Here is a 13,855-nt window from a genome sequence, read left to right on the forward strand (position 1 = left end):
GGGGATCAGACAACTGCAACCATCTGCTCTTCCGGTGGAGTGAGGGAGCAGGAGGCCTTGGTGCTGTTAGAAAGGAAGGAGTGTCCATGGGGAAGGAAAATGGAATATACTGTGTGATAAGGGCTCTACTTGCTAGCACCTTTCCTAGATGGCAGTTGTATTGAAACAAAAAAGCACTGATGATGGAGGAAATGTGTGACTTGAGCAATTTATGAGATCCAGGCACGCTCCTGGAAAGCTGGGCCATGAAGAAAAGCAACTTGAGCAGCAGAAAGCCTGCAGATGGCCCTGGCTGGGCTCATGCACCCATCAGCATCCTCAGAGCAGCAATCCTGCTCCACGAGAGCCAAAGGAACACTTGGACCACTCTCCTGGATGACCAGCATCCTAAGCTCTCCATGAAATGGAATATACTGTGTGATAACGGCTCTACTTGGTAGCACCTTTCCTAGATGGCAGTTGTATTGAAACAAAAAAGCACTGATGATGGAGGAAATGCGTGAGTTGAGCGATTTATGAGATCCAGGCACGCTCCTGGAAAGCTGGGCCATGAAGAAAAGCAACTTGAGCAGCAGAAAGCCTGCAGATGGCCCTGGCTGGGCTCATGCACCCATCAGCATCCTCAGAGCAGCAATCCTGCTCCACGAGAGCCAAAGGAACACTTGGACCACTCTCCTGGATGACCAGCATCCTAAGCTCTCCATGAAGGCTTCATTTCTGAGCTTTCTTTTTGTCCTTAAGGGATTGCTTTGTATCAGGAGCTACGTGTTGGACATCAACACCTGGATAGACACCACTTCCCCGCCGAAGTGCCACTGTGCTGGACTTCCCAAAGTCAGCATGACACAAATTTCCAGCAAAACACCACTCAAACAATGACCTCTACAACCTCAGCCCTACTCTCTTTGCTCCCTTTTCCCCCGCAAAGGCTTCCCATTCCATGCCCCGTTCCTTCACGGAGGCTTCCAACCACACGTACCAGCACAGCTTGCTCATTCCTGACTCTTACTGGTCAAGACGAGACAGGCAGAAAATGTCACATCACTTGGCAAACAACGTAAAAGGCCAGATGTGATGAAACCATCAGCAGCCAAAAGGGATGAAGGCTTCACGTTAAAGATTCCAAGAAGAGCAAAACCTCAGGATGATGTTAAGGGTGAGGAGGTGACGGCACAGAGAAGCCACCTGGATTGCACCAGCCTGGGGACAAAACCTTGTGTCATAGCTCGGTAAAGGCAAGTTGGCACTCAACACGGAAGACAAGTTTTAACAGAAAAATCTCATTTTTCCCCAATATAGTCATGTCCAGTTGGCTCAATCCAAAATACCCTGATGGTCCCAGTAAAGAGACCACCTATAGAGCCTGTAAGTCCAAGGCGGTACCGGAGGTTGCGTTGTGTCATGGACAGGAGCCCAGGACACGGTGAGGCCATGTGTGCCCCAGGAGCAGGTACAGTCAGGGGGGACTCTGATTATTCCCATAGTTTAATTCACTTTGTTTTCCAAACTCGTAGCCATTTCTTATAACAAAGGGGGGGCTGATACAATATATTTATTACCATTTATCATTGAAATTTTTATAAGGCTACTTATGAATTAATCAACAATAACGGCTTTCACAAACCCTGCTGCATTAATCTCCATATCCACCGCATAAATCACGCTGAGAACAGGTTAATATACATATTTTAAGAGAAATACGGCAATATTTCCACCCTATCAACTAAGTATTTATAATCTAGTTAGTCAATTTCGAAATGCGCAGACTTCATTCAGCGTCATAAATCCCGGCAGCTCAGTGCCACACAACCTGCAGCTCACCTGACCTTTTGGAAGAGATTCCTTCTCTTTGAGACAGGCAGGTGCCTTTTCCAAAGCAGCAGCATCTCAAATGAAACGTATAATTCATGATATAGGAAGACAACGAGACCCATCTATAGATTCACTTTAAAAAGGCTGTATTTCCTTCAGAACAGCACTATTCTTGTACTCACGTCACCGGACTTGCATTTTTAATTTATTTATTCTTGGAAGAAAGAGCTACGGGTCATTAAGACCCATCTATAGATTAAGAAGGCTGTATTTCCTTCAGAACGGCACTATTCTTGTACTCACGTCACTGGACTTGCATTTTTAATTTACTTATTCTTGGAAGAAAGAGCTACGGGTCATTAAAATATTCGGGAATACCTTTTTATAGTTTATTTTCTAATAAATTGGACAGCTCATTAAAATAATTTGGAGCATTTAAAGTGCACATTCTACTTGGAGATAATTCGCCTTCAAAATACAAATACCATTCAACTAGTTGAGAGTATTGAGCTGCAGAAGTCTTTCCATTCCCTACAACAAACTGCATTCAGGAAAAAAAAATTAAAGGAGGCACACATTTGAGACTAATCTGCGACAAACACAAATTGCCTTTCATTCTTTGGGGGCGAGAAGCAATCCATAAAAAAAACCTTTTTTATTAAAAAAAACCATCCCACCCAAGCATCTTCTCCAACACCGGCGCAAAAATATAAATATCCCTGTGAATGGCTGATGATCACCTCCCCGCAGAGAAATATTATAAATCATCAAAAAATACATTTTTGGGGTGGTTTTGGTTTTTTTTCCCCCGCCTAGAAATGACTAAAGAAATTCCCAGTATAATCCCTGGGATTGAACTGGTTCCCAGCTGGTGCCAGGAGCATCCCGCGCCTCCGGCTGGACGGAGCTGGGAGGGAGACATCACGGAGAAAAACTATTAAAAGCTAAAGTTTCATCGAAATTAAATCCACCTCAAACTTCAAGCATAATAGTCCTCCTAAAAGCCTTTGGGGAGGATATTAGCTATTGCTGTAAAGGAGTCCAATAAAAACCCAAACCAAAAAACACATAGTGAAATAAATTTAAAATGCACCTGTGGGAACTTACTTTTAATTAAAAAAAAATAGTCTTATTACTTCACTGGAAACTCGCTGTTGAGAATTGCCATTTTTCAACAACTTCCCCAAAAAAGATTGATGTTCGTATTTGTTTAACGTTATAAAGATTACAATAATCCCTGCGATTAAATTAGGATGTTCGTATGTGTTTTGCTCTTATTATTTATAAAGTGACCGGTAATGAAACTCCTGTTAATCACAGTCCCTATAATAACTGAAGCTTTTAAAGTAGGTTAGTTTGCAAACTGCAATTTTACGTGGATTTATGGTAAAAACCGAAAACCCAGGGGAGATTAAGATGCCAATTTGTTATATATTGGGCAAGACTGATGGCCACTCAGCTCCTCCTAATAACCACATTTCCAGATAAAGCAGATCCAGGGATCAGGCACGAAAGGGAAGCTCTCCCCTCTTGAGTGGTTGCAGATATTGACCCCAAAATATGTATTTTTGAAGTCAGGGCAGAGATAAAATTGGAATAAAAATCCTAGAATCAAATCACTCTTTCGCCATCCTACTCTTTACGCCGCGTTTACTGAAGTGTCATAGAATTTCTTTTAAGACTGCTATTTTCTACGTATTTTAACGGATTTAAAAAGTAATGCTCTCAAAAGACGCAGTGCACCTCGATAGGAGGAAAAAAAAAACACCAAGATTTGGTAAAATGATAAGAGAATGAAAACTAAGAGACTAATTATTTGGATGCCGAAACAAAGGACTTCACCGAACCAACGAGAAACACCAACTTCTGACTCCAGGATGCCAAGATTCGACGATAAACACTGAAAAATGCGCCGGGTGGCATCTGTAACCCTCCTTACAAAGGCTTACGGATTATTTCATATTTATTTTAAAACATCAGGGATATTTTTAAAGCCTCGGGGAAGCGCTGGGCGATGCCTGGCCCCGGTGCCCCGGCAGCAGCTGGCTCCCAGCGGTTGACACCTGGAGTCAACCCGGAGGTACCGGAGCGCAGGGGACCTCCCAGCAAAATGAAGATGTTTCCCACCTATCCTGGACCGGGATTGGGGGAAATTCCTCAGAAATCCTCTCCGAACACACACGAATCCATAAATCACCATCAGCCCGAGGCGGGAGAGCGGCACGTGGAAGGGATGCCGGCCCCGCGCAGGTACACGCTGCCCGCCCGCCCTTTGGCATCTGCCACCCAAAAGCCACATGAGCAACACACGCTCGTCCCCTCCGGGTAATTAATCACGTAAAGTCGGGACGAGCCATGAGGTTTTTGGTTGTTTTTTTTTTTTTAAACTCTCCTTACCTTGTCCCCAGCCCCCATCTATCTGCCTGCAACCGAACAAAGCCGCCGCGACCGCAAGCGAGGAGCAGACGAGTGGTACTTACTGAAGATGGCAAACCTGGAGGAACTTTGCGAACTTTCTTTGTTTGTACTTCTGAAAAAAAAGACAAAACGGTGTCTTCATAAGACAGGCTTTTTTTTTTGTTTGTTTTCCCCCTTTTTTAATTCCCCCCCTCCCCCCCCTTTTTTTTTTTTTTAACCCGAGATTTGCGAGGAGCAGACGAGTGGTACTTACTGAAGATGGCAAACCTGGAGGAACTTTGCGAACTTTCTTTGTTTGTACTTCTGAAAAAAAAGACAAAACGGTGTCTTCATAAGACAGGCTTTTTTTTTTGTTTGTTTTCCCCCTTTTTTAATTCCCCCCCTCTCCCCCCTTTTTTTTTTTTATAACCCGAGATTTTCTACACCCCCCCTGCTCATCACCAGCCTTGTTTTGGTAACACCGGGCAGATGCCACCGCTCTTAAGCCCCACAGGAAAATCGTTCATATTTTCATCTCGAGTCTTAGGGTTTTTTTTTTTTCTTTTTGCTTTGAAAAAGCACTTTTTTTAAGGCTCCTCGCACGCTGGACAAAGAAGAGCGAGAGGAGCAATCAGCTACCCTCAAACAAACCCCTCCGAGAGTCCCGGCGGCGAGCGCCCCGCCACTTATTGTATTTATTTCAAAGTAGGGCTAAACAGGCCCAAACTCCAATTATTTGTTGCGATGAGCGGGGGGGGGGATAAAACCCCACAAAAAACCCCACAAGCCCCAAAAGAAAAGGTTGAAGACAAAGTCACTCACCCATAGAGGTGCTGTGGAGAGGCCTCCGCCGGGGGTTATTGCTAGAATACTGATAGTACTGGGAGCCGGGCTTGGTGGGGGAGAGCGCTCCGGGGTTGCCAATATCCATCTCACCTCCGAGGAGACTTTGCTAAAAAGATGAAAAATAGAGACGTGTGTGCGCGTGCATGTTAAACCCCACTTTCCTCATCATTAGCTGTTTCTCAGCCCTAAAAATAACGCGGGCAAAGAAACCTTCCCGGAGCGGCTGAAACCAGAACCTGCCAAAATTTTAAAGGAGACATGACAACAATTTCCAGTTGAGCATCCTTCTCCCTTACTCGCCAAACTAATTCCTTTAAAATACCATTATTTACATGGAAAGGAGACTTATTGCCTACTTATTCAAATGCAATCAGTGTTTTTAAAACTTTTGGAGCTCTGTTAATATAGCTGAAGGTAATTTAGCTCCTTCCTTGCAAACAAGCGAAGGGCACGGATTTCACAATAATAAAACTTTACAAAATAAAAAGAGTAAATCCTGCTGTTGACGGAGCGGTTGGTGCAGTGTGCGTGAAACAGGCTCATTGTCTACCCCCCGTGCAAGGAGAAATTCATCGCTGCGAATCAAACACATCAGCTCTCTCGGGCTGGAAAAATCTGCCCAGCAGGCTGTAAGTATGGAACACGGGATTAAAACGTGAAAATAAAACGATACGTTATTCATATTTTGGTTTTTTGCAGCGCCGTCAGGAACAAACAAAAAAAACCAAAGCACCTCCGAACCCCCCCAAACAATTCAGGCTATTGTAGAGCAGCAGCAGTAGCAACCAGCACTTTCAATATATCCATTTTATGCCCGTACCATCAACTAATAAGATGCATCCCAGTAAACGCAACGTTTTTCTCGGCTACGAAAGGACTAGGGTTCCCAGGAAAGAGCAGCAAACATGATCTGACCCGTGCCGTAAGAAAAATTATCAATCTTGAAGAGACTATGACAGCAGAACAATTTCCTGAGTAATCCTCTATTTGCTATAAACTACGGTGAAACTTACCCATAATATATAAATCCCCTGATTATACTCTGCATTGAACACATTGTTCTTTTAATTATTCTGATACGCAATAAAACAGGTGTAGATACTACCATTTATATTAAGAACAAATTTACCATTTAATAAAGAAATTTTAAAATTAAGTACCAAAAATCTAACTTTATCGTTACTTGTAATCAACTTTTACTGACTGAACTAATTACTGTACTTGATAAAGTACAGAATGTGTTTTCCCTAATCTAAATTCTAATCACCATGTCACTCACAACAGACTTAGTAATGCTTCACTAACACACTATTCACATGCAAAATACTCTAAATAGGCCAATTATGACTCTGCCCCTGTTCCCTGGTTAACCCGCTGAGAACTGAAAAATTTCACAAGGCAGTCACCAACTAAAACAAAGGCTCCTTGTTTTAAATTAAGACAGTCTTTTTGATTCCTAAATAGCTCAACAAAGTGGCATGTCTTCTGCTGAAAGCAGTTGGTCAAATATGACCCATGAGCTGGAAAATCAGAAATTAAAACATCCTTACTCCTTGACTATACCTTCTAAAAACATTTCAAGATAACTTTTGATTCTAGAAAACTATATTCCTCTTTTTTTTTTTTCTTCCCTTTTTTTTCTCTCTCTCTTTTTTTTTTACTTCCCTTTTTTTTCTCTCTCTCTTTTCTTTTTTTTTTCCCCCCAGAGAGGCTGAAGGAGAATCGTGGAGGAGGGATGGATGGACACAGGGGCTGGGAGCGACTGGGGGTGCAACCCCTCTGTGGTTCGCAGCCCGACGTCTGCTCCGAGGCAGAAAGAAGAGAAAAATGCCAGTCAGAAGGTGCTTTTTTCCCCCTAATATCTTTACGTTCAGCTAATGTCTAATATACACCTGCAATGACTATGCTCCTTTTAATAAACAACACCTGCACCCGGCAAAAAATGCTTGGGAGCCTATTGCATAATGGCAGGGAAATAGATGCAAAAAAAAAAACCCCACAAACTCTCGGCATAAAAAAAAAAATAAAAAAATAAAAAGGGTTATCGATTCATTGTGAATATCTGCTGAAAATAAACGGAATTTTAGTGAAAGTCTCGGAGCATTTCCGAATGAAGCAGTGCTCGCCACAGAAATTCTCTGCAGTCATATATTTTTATCACGTATACGTTTTAACATAAAGACAGACCTGCTAAATCTGTGCCTGCTTTATCCATATGTCGGGGAGTCTGAAAGACTTAGAGCCATCAGCTGTATGAATTCCTATACCCAGCCTCCTACAGTTCGTTTGACTTCAAAAAAAAAATTAAAAAAAAAACAAACCCAAAAAACAACAAACGTATAAAAGACAGCGTTTGCAAACTATTTTAGATTAAACAAGATTCACTTTAGGAGCAGAAAACGTACACATACCCTATGTTGTTTTTGTTTTTTCATCCAAACATTTTTCTCTATAAAAAGATGCAGAGGTTTCTACAGAAAAAAAAAAAAAAAACCCCAAACTTGTATTATTATTATTATATCAGAAGGAAACCTATGTGCCCATCTTCAAGGCTTTTGTTCCGCTCGCCACCAAGAGCTTCTCCTCACCACCAGTTGCACCTTCTGATGCCCCAGCCCCACCAGTGGAAGGGCACTGGGGACACTGGGGACCCGAGGAGCCATTGGGTGACCAGGTCCTGACCCCAAAGTGCCCTCTTCGTTAGTGCCACGTGTCTCCCATCCACTAATTCGACCCAAGTCCTGTCTTCTCACCAGCTTTTCCCACAACAAAGATTAATTTGTTGTGAAAAAACGCATCCGAAAATTTTTCACCGCGCTGTCACAGACTCATTTCTCCACTCTCTTAAAGACAAAAAAAAAAAACCCCAAACAAATCACCCAAAGCAGAGAAAAGCCCCCTCTTTTGTCTGCTACGGGATGGAGAGATTTTCCCAAGGTAAAAAAAAAGGTGGTTTGTGCGTTAAGGGGACCTCGCCCAGGGCTCCGGGGAGGAAAACGAAGCTAAAAATATATATAAATCTATACGTAGTTATTCCGAGATGCTTGTAAAAGGAACAATGGGCATTTATTACTGTTCAGCCTACATGTCACGCCGCTAATGGCCTGCAACAGAGAGAGAGATAAAACGTTTCCAGAGCACGATGCCATCGATTACACGGCTCGGGATCGGGGCTGGGGATCCCCGGGAATGATTAGGCATCCCAGTTAATATTTACGGCTCGGAAACGATGAGCTTGAAGAGCCAAGTGCTGCATTTGTCAAACTCCGGGTCTGCGTGGTGTGCACCGGGTGCAGGCAGGGAAGAGGCAGGGAACAGGCAGGAATAGGCAGGGAAGAGGCAGGGAATAGGCAGGGAACAGGCAGGGAAGAGGCAGAGAAGAGGGCAGCAGGTGATGCCCATCTCCGAACTCATCCCTCTAAACCCCGCAGGCAGGTTCTCTCTGTACCCATGGAGTTTACACCTTTTATAACAAAGCTACCAAATACGTGGAATTTGCCACTCCAGCCTTAATAATTTGAGCTCAAACCAACCACAATCCGTTCCCAGACTGAGCCGGGCAGCTGGATTTTTGAGAGATTCCAACTGTTTTCCTTTTCTCGTCGTTGCCCACGATCCTGGCTTCTTTCTAACAATTCTTTAAAAAAAAGTCACTGGCTAGTAAAACCTGCCTCCAAAATGTGAATAAGTAGCCAAAGAATTAAAAGCTGGGTAAGGGAGAAAATCCACACGAGCGATGACAAAGTAACGTCCATATGGATCTGCTATTACCCCTCTTGGAAAAAAAAAGCATCGTTTCTATTGCAAGCCTGAAGTTTTGCTTTTTGAAATGAAAACCGGGTGAATTTCACTTAAATGTTTGTTTCAGAAAAAGCTATTTTATCTTTCCTTTATGACAGAAACAGGTGAGGCTAGAGCATGGCAGAGTGCTGCGTTTTACTAATAGAACCTTAATTCAGATTAAAAGAGAAAGGCCTTGATGCCTGTAATCCAAAAGCCTCAGAAAACACTGATCCGGCAAAAAAAAAAAACCCTCAGAAAAGGCCTTTTTTTTGCTGACAACCTGGATATATTTTTATATTTTTTTTGCCATCTTCACGCTACGCCGTGATCCGGTATGAAAGGCACCATCACGGGGCTGTTGCAGGCAGAGACACCCGGGTTTAGACGAGAGGAGATTAAGCTCCTTTCCTGAACGATTGCCAAAGGCTTGGGGGTCCTTCCTGGGCTACAGCTGCAGCCCCACTCCCTGCTCCCAGCCACGGTGGGACACGTGTCCCCTGTGCCCCACCATCATGGGGACACCACGGGAGGAGACCAGCCACCTCCCGGCTTCTCCCAGACCTCTCCCACCTGCGCTGGGGTCACCACGCCGTGCAGAGAGGGGACATCCACCCTCCAGAGGGGACATCCATCATCTGGATGGCACAACCATGAAGATTCTGTGATCCCTCTAGACAGGACATCCACATTCCAGATGGGACATCCACCCTCTGGAGGGGACATCAATCCTCAGAACGGGACATCACAGAATCTTCTAGGTTGGGAGGGACCTTAAAGATCATCTTGTCCAACCGTCAACCTAATTTTGACAAAAATAAACACCCACACAACAAACAAAAAGAAACCATATCTCCCAGCACTACATCAACCCGTCTTTTGAACATCTCCAGGGATGGTGCCTCAACCACCTCCAGCCTGGAATTGGCCAAGTTCAGCTAAAGGGCACATTTTTAGCAGATTCGTGCGGTATAGCCGAGCTCCTTGGGCCATCAGCCTGCTGAACCTCCTGCTTTTAGGTCTGTTTGTTCCTTTTAATCCCATGGGGTTGCCAAGATCCACCCTCTGGAGGGGACATCCACACTCCAGACAGCACATCTACCCTCCACATGGGGCATCCATCCCCCAGAAGGGACATCTATCCTCCAGAGGGGACATGCACGCTCCAGACAGCACACCCACCCTCTGGAGGGGACACCCATCCTCTGGATAGGACATCCTCCCTCCAGAGAGGACATCCACCCTCTGGAGGGGGCATCCATCCTCCAGAGGGGACATCCACCCTCTGGATTGGACATCCATCCTCCAGACAGGTCATCCTCCCTCCGGACAGAACATCCATCCTCCAGAGGGGACATCCATCCTCCAGACAGGACATCCACCCTCTGGACAGAACATCCATCCTCCAGAGGGGACATCCATCCTCCAGACAGGACATCCACCCTCTGGACAGAACATCCATCCTCCAGAGGGGACATCCATCCTCCAGACAGGACATCCACCCTCTGGACAGAACATCCATCCTCCAGAGGGGACATCCATCCTCTGGATGGGACATCCTCCCTCTGAAGGGAACATCCACCCTCCAGAAAGGAGATCCATCCTCTTGAGAGGACATCCACCCTCCGGACAGCAGAGCAGACCCGGGAGCCAGTATCAGAGCACATCCACTCTCTGGAGGGGACATCCAACCTCTGGATGGGACATCCACCCTCTGGACAGGAGATCCATCCTCTGGAGAGGACATCCATCCTGCAGACAGCAGAGCAGACCCGGGAGCCAGTATCAACATGGGCACATCTACGTATTTTCTACAACTTTATCAGCTAGCTTGCCCGATAAATGACATAAAAAGATATAAAATGATGTAAACCGATGTATTTATCATTTCAAAAGCAAGTCCCTCTTCACACTAAATTCCCCACGTATGAGAATGAGATGAGAATTCCCGTATTTTCTCTAAAAAACCAAAGAGTCCTGCTATTTTTCCCCACGTTGCTCCACTCCTTGAATGAAAAATTCTTTACGCTTTTAAAGATCAAAGCTCATTTGGTTGTTTTAATTGCGTTTAGGCCTTCCTGGCTCTCCCCATCAGTGCCACGTCTCAGCGTGGCTCCCTCTGCTCTGGCACCGACGTCTCCGTGGGGTGGCAAACTGGGTTGAGGGGGGTGTGGTGGTCCATGGACCCCCACAGCGGGGCTAAATTATGGGGATTTTCCAGAAAAAAAGAGCCGAAAGGAAGGGAGACCATCTCCCAGACCATCCCCCTTCCACATCCATCCCCTCGCAAAGTTGCAAACAAAGCAACTTGAATTTGCTGAAATCACATCTCATTCCCGCTGAAACAGATGAACAGGAGGTAATTGTCAGATTTTTTTTTTTATTTTTTTTTTTTTAAAATACAACGAATTTCTGCCTGCAACCGTCCTGTTTTCCTCTCCTCCGGTAAAATCGCAGGATGCAGGGTTCTATCTCCTCATCCAGATTTCAGCTGCTCTTACGTGCTTTCTCCTCAGTTTATGAATTTTCACTTAAGTCAAGTTAACGAAGTCACGCCGCGTACACAGCTGAATCATTTCTTGCTTATTTCCTTCTGTGATTTCAATCCTCCGCTTTTAATCAAATTATGAAACTAAATTTCCACTGATCACGTGACCGCGGGGGCATCTGTTCATAATCTGTCCAATTCCTACAAATACTCTTTTCTTTGGCTTTTGGAAATTTGGCAGCTCTCTGCAAAATCTTCTGTGTGTCGTTTACGTCCAGTATTCCTCGCTAATGCCAAGTGTAAATTGCAAGCCATTGATGGCAAACACGGAGAAACAATTTCCCTGGGTTTTGCCGAGTGTGTTTCCAAGCTAAGGTACTGTTTTCCTTTTTTTTTTTTTTACTCAACTGACCGTAATTCTTAAAATTATTTGCAGAAAAAAATTGTGACTTTTAAAGAACGAAGGAACTTCTCTCCCAGAGATTTAATTTTTCACAGCGATTTATTGTGGTTTTTTGTTTTTTTTTTTTTCCAAGACCACTCACGTGTATGAAGCGAGGGAAATTTTAATCTGTTGATTTTATTTTCTCTAACTCAACCAACCGTAATTCTTAAAATTATTTGCAGAAAAAAATTGTGACTTTTAAAGAACGAAGGAACTTCTCTCCCAGAGATTTAATTTTTCACAGCGATTTATTGTGGTTTTTTGTTTTTTTTTTTTTCCAAGACCACTCACGTGTATGAAGCGAGGGAAATTTTAATCTGTTGATTTTATTTTCTCTATCTGATGGCAAATAACCTTTTGTTTCATTTCTTCTGCCTTCTAGGGCAGCACCCTCAGATAGCTGTGCACAGCTCTCAGCACTTTCCTTTTGACTTTGACCTTTTCCATTCAAAACTGCTTGCAGGTATTACCAAATAATTTTTCATGTTCAACCAACCCTTGTGCATTAATGTCATCAGTATTAGTTCTCTAGGTGGTTTTTTTTTTTTAATTATTTTTTTTTCCCCCACTATCTCTTCCTCTGCATAATTTAAAATTGCTCTTTAAGTTTAAACCTTTCCAGAGTCGTTTTTCCCAGTTGTGCTTTTTGAGCCCTGACTGTGATATCAGCCCAAGAGCAGCATCTCCCAAAGTTCACTCCCTGCTTTCGGCAGCGTTTCATGGACACAGAGGGCTCTTCAACCACCCCTTCCCAGCCAGGACGTCAAGATTTATTCCTCTGCTCCTCTTCCTCCTCTATTTCAGGTGAGCAGGAGTTAAAAAAAAACCCATCTGCGACTTCTTCCCTCATTTTTGCCACGTTTCCTCCTGGTGTTTGCTGGTTTCTCCCCATCCCTTCGTTCACCACGAGGCGTGATGACTCACGTTGTTATACTGCTGCTTGATGATCACTAAAGGTTCGTTAGCTGTTTGCATTAACGATCCCCCATCTCGCACAGATTTCACCATCAATTGCTGCTTTTATTTTTATTTTTTTTCCTAAAGCTTTAGTATAAGGAAAATAGTTCAATTCCCGGGAGATGGGAAAAATGGATAAAAAGCGCCTCAACTGAATAAGTCCGAAGCATAAAAATTTCACAAGGCAGAAGGGATTTTCTCCTCCACTAAGGAGTCTTGAAAAATACACTTTTTCCTCAATTTCTGATTTTACACCTGAATCCATAGAGCTGGAAATTCCTCCTTTCCTGCAGTTCCCAGGAAAATCCCAATACTTTCCCTGCTGCAAAGCTCAGCGAAACCCGGCCTTATAGATACTTAATATTTGCTGAGTAATATACATGTAGGGGTGCATAAACACCCCAAAACACACAAAATCCACGTCCCACACAACTCCTGGACTTTTTGGGATGTAACACCCTCACGGTCCCCCCAGCCCCTGCGCCGCCCCCCGGCAAAGCACCATCCAGCTCCTTTGTGCTCGCTCGCAGGCAGCCATAAGGTACTTAGGCTTAAGGTTTTCCTTAAAACTTAAGGTTTTCCCTGCTTTGTTATTAATCTTTCAGAATATAGCTCCCATTTAGGCGCTGAAATCGAGCCAGATGATTATAGTGTTTAAAAACACATGCTTTAAATACAGGTAACGCTCAGATAAATACGTCCCGGCGAGGAACTAACAGGAAAAGGGGAAAGTCCTCGTTGGTGACGGGGAGAGGGATGGGTTGGGGAAGGTGCCATCATGTTCACCTTCCAAGGGCCTCAAAAAACCAGTAAAACGCACCAAAGCTGCTGGGTTTCTCACTGCCCAGAAGGGCTGGCATTTGGGGAGGGTGGCTGGGGAAGAGGAGAATGAGCAGTTGGAGGGACTTTGGTCAAAAGTGAGTGGTTTAGGGTTAGAAAGTTCTCCCGTGCGCACAAAAAAAGTGGGGTTTAGGGGTTTTAGTCATTTTGTTCCAATATTGGCAGTGGCTGAAGATGCTCGGAGCGGCTCCCTACGAGGCGCCGGTGCCTGTACCCTCATGTGGTTGAGTCCCCATCCCTGAATGTGTTGAAGAGTCGTTTAGACGTGGTGTTGGGGGATATGGTGTAGG

The 13,855-nt window shown here is 44.3% G+C and overlaps 1 protein-coding gene across 16 annotated transcripts in view; it reads right to left on the reverse strand.

Moving 5' to 3' along the window:
* Positions 1-13,855, reverse strand: part of TCF4 (transcription factor 4) — a 241,238-nt gene that overhangs the window by 84,383 nt on the left and 143,000 nt on the right. For 13 of the 16 annotated variants that reach the window (XM_014939781.1, XM_014939780.1, XM_014939779.1 and 10 more), the window contains 2 exons: positions 5,032-5,161; positions 4,484-4,533 (listed from right to left, as the gene is read on the reverse strand). In XM_014939781.1, the coding sequence (XP_014795267.1) occupies positions 4,484-4,533; positions 5,032-5,161 (180 nt within the window). Of the gene's footprint in view, positions 1-4,292; positions 4,343-4,483; positions 4,534-5,031; positions 5,162-13,855 lie in introns of all 16 variants that reach the window. The other 3 variants (XM_014939777.1, XM_014939773.1, XM_014939775.1) reach the window with 2 other exon arrangements.

This window comes from Calidris pugnax, unplaced genomic scaffold, assembly GCF_001431845.1.
Source record: "Calidris pugnax isolate Ruff unplaced genomic scaffold, ASM143184v1 scaffold79, whole genome shotgun sequence".
Lineage (NCBI taxonomy): Eukaryota > Metazoa > Chordata > Aves > Charadriiformes > Scolopacidae > Calidris > Calidris pugnax.